We start from the raw sequence: 3,145 nt of genomic DNA, 5'->3' as shown, positions 1-3,145 counted from the left end.
GGGATGGGATGGGATGGGATGGGATGGTGATGGCGTTGGGGACAGGGATGATACAGAAGGATGGGGACACTGGGGAAGGTTCGAGCGCTGGTCCCCGAGGGGCTCCGCCGTGTGCTGCCCCGGAGGGTGCCCAGGGGCCGTTCCCCCGCCCCCGCTTCTGGCGGCTGCCGGAGCCGGGCCGAGACGAGGGGTGCGTGCGCCCACGAAGGGTTAAGGGGGGCGGGGGGCTGCGGGGAGGGGGGGTGTCGGCTCCGCCCGCTCCCGCCGTCCCCGGGAGATATTGTCATGCAAAAGCCCCCGGCGAGCGCAGCCTTTGTCCGCGCTCCCCCCGCCGGTATATTAACGGGCCGGGGCGGCGGCGGCGGGGGCGGGCGGGGGCCCGGCGGGCAGGAGGCGGCGGGGACGGGCGGGCGGCAGACGAGGCCGCACCGGGCTCGCCATGGACTACTCCTACCTCAACTCCTACGAGTCCTGCGTGGCCGCCATGGAGGCGAGCTACGAGTTCAGCCCCTGCAGCCAGGCGGGCTCCTTCCAGTACAGTCCCATGCGGGGGGGCTTCGGGCCCGCGCCCGCCTGCGCTCCCCTCGCCTCCGCCAGCTGCGCCCTGGGCGCCCTCCGCGACCACCAGCCCTCGCCCTACTCGGCAGGTAAGGGACAGGGACCCCCGACCGCCGGAGCCACCATGGACACCCCCCGAGCGGCCCCTGGACGGGCGTGAGGGAGCGGCCGCGCCGTCGGGGCTGGCAGGGATCGGAACTGGCAGGGACCGGGGCCGCCGGGGCTCGGGACCGGCGGCTGCCGGTGATGTCAGGGCTCGGTGCCATCGGTTGCCGGAGCCGTCGGTGTCCTGCACCGTCAGTGCTCGGTGCTGTCGGTGCCCGATAATGTCAGTTCCCGGAACGCCGCTGCCCTGTACTGTCAGGACTCGATGCCGACGGTGCCTGTTACTGTCGGTTCTCGGTAGCGCCGGTGCCCGATACCATCAACTCCCGGGGCCGTCGTTGCCCAGTACCGTCAACTGCTCGGTGCTGTCGGTGCCCGATACCATCGGTTCCCGGTGCCGACAGTGCCCGTTATTGCCAGTTCCCGATGCCGCTGATGCCCGGCACTGTCAGGATTCGTAGCCATCGGTTCCCGGTACCGCTGGCGACCGAWACCGTCGGTTCCCGGTGGCCCCAAGTGCCCAACACCGTTAGTGTTCGATGCCGCCGGTTCCCGGAACCGTCTGTTCCCGGTGCTGCCAGTGCCCGTTCCYGCACCGTTACCGGCACTGTCGGCTCTCGGTACAGTCGGCTCCCGGTACCGTCAGTGCACGCAGCCACTAATGCCCGGTGCTGCCCGGTCCCGTTGCCGCCGGTGTTTGGCACTGTCCGGCTCGATGCCGTCGGTAACCGTTGCTGTCGGTCCTCGGTCCCGTCAGTTCTCCGTGACATCGATTCACGGTGCTACCGATTCCCGGCACTGCTGGTGCTAGGTGCCGCCGGTTCCCGGTGCTGCCGGTGCCCGCAACCCAGGCTGACCCTGCCTGGCTCGGTACCCACCGTCCCCCGTACCGCTCTCCCCGCTCGCCTCCGCCGGTGGGGATGAACCCCCACAAGCACGGCCGCGGATCCCCGGGGATCCCTGGAGCGGTGGCGGCCCCAGAAMGGGACCGGGGAAGGTCCCCGCCGCTGGGACCCCACTCCCCGCTCCGCATTCGTTGCCGCCGCGGAGACGCTGCCTTTGSTTGCGCCGACAACGAAGGAGCTGCCGATCGGTACCGGCTGCCCCATCCGCCCTGGCAGCGCATCGCCCCCCAGCCCCGCTCCTGCCCTGAGGTCCCGCGTCCCGCCGGCAACGAATGAACGGAGCCGGGGGCGCAGCGGGGGCAGAGATCCAGCTCTGCCCTCGCGTCTCCTTCCCTGCCCGCCGAGTCCTGCCTGGTTCATCCTGCCCGGTTCATCCTGCCCGGTCCATCGTGCCCGTTCCAAACCGATTTATCGTGCCCGGTCCATCCCTTCTCAGTTCATCCCAGCCCGATTCATCCTCCCCGGTACATCTAKCCTTGGTTGATTCCTCTGCCCGGTTCATCCTCTGCCCGGTGCATCCCTTGCCCGTTTGTCTATTTTMTATTTGTTTGTATTCCCGGTCTATTTTTTCCTGGTCGATCCTTGTCCAATCCTTCCCTACCCCGTCCTTCTCTACCTCGTCCTTCGCTTCCCGGTGCATCCCTCCCAGTTTATTTATCCCTGGCCAGTGTCTCCTGCCCGGTCCATCCCTTCCCATTCATCCCTGCCCGATTCATCCCTGCTCAGTCCATCCTTGCCCTGTGCATTCCTTCCCAGTTCACCGCTGCCGAGTTCATCCTCCCCGGTTCATCTATCCCTGGCCAGTGTCCCCGCCCGGTCCGTCCCTTCCCGGTTCACCCCTGCCCGATTCATCCCTGCCCAGTCCATCCCTGCCTAGAATCTCATGCCTGGTGCATCCCTTCCCGGTCCMTTCCTTCCGGATCTATCCCTTCCTGATGGCCCCTGCCCAGTGTCCCCCAACGTCCACCCTCCCTCTTTACCGGCCGCACTGACCACCGCCCCCCCCGTTTCCCTCCCAGTTCCCTACAAATTCTTCTCGGACCCGTCGGGGATCAACGAGAAGMGGAAGCAGCGGCGGATCCGGACAACATTCACCAGCTCCCAGCTGAAGGAGCTGGAGAGGGTCTTTGCCGAGACCCATTACCCCGACATCTACACCCGCGAGGAGCTGGCCCTCAAGATCGACCTCACCGAGGCCCGGGTGCAGGTCAGCTCCGGGGAGGGCGGAGGGGGCCGGGACAGTTGGGGATGGAGGAGGGGCGCTCTAATCCCGCCAGAGCAGGGACACTGAGCGTGGGACGCTGCCGTTCTGGGATTTCCGCTCCCTGCATTGGGAGGGAGAACAGGAAAGAATTCGGGCTTGGCASCACCGCGTTCAGGGGACGCGCTGCCGACACACCCTTGCTCTGCTGGGAGCTCTGGGGACGCTCCCGGGGCTCAGACAGGCTCCCAGTGGAGTGCGGGCATTGGTTCATGCCCCAGCACTGCCACTGYCACCAATGATTTAGTCCAGTCCCAAACACCTTGAGGTTGGTGAGAGTCCATGGAGGAGAGAGAATGGCCTTTTGTGGGTGCAG

General features: G+C 67.1%; 1 protein-coding gene across 1 annotated transcript in view; it reads left to right on the top strand.

The window, feature by feature from the left end:
- Window positions 1-439: 439 nt before the first annotated feature.
- PHOX2A (paired like homeobox 2A) overlaps window positions 440-3,145 on the top strand; it is a 3,786-nt gene continuing 1,080 nt past the window's right edge. The window contains exons 1-2 of the mRNA XM_057377021.1: window positions 440-647; window positions 2,588-2,775. Coding sequence (XP_057233004.1) covers window positions 440-647; window positions 2,588-2,775 — 396 coding nt within the window. The remainder of the gene's footprint in view (window positions 648-2,587; window positions 2,776-3,145) is intronic.

This window comes from Malurus melanocephalus, unplaced genomic scaffold, assembly GCF_030028575.1.
Source record: "Malurus melanocephalus ecotype Western Australia unplaced genomic scaffold, MMel_1.1 scaffold_298, whole genome shotgun sequence".
NCBI lineage: Eukaryota > Metazoa > Chordata > Aves > Passeriformes > Maluridae > Malurus > Malurus melanocephalus.
Note: the sequence above shows the minus strand (reverse complement) of the source record. Positions and strands in the feature narration are given on the sequence as shown.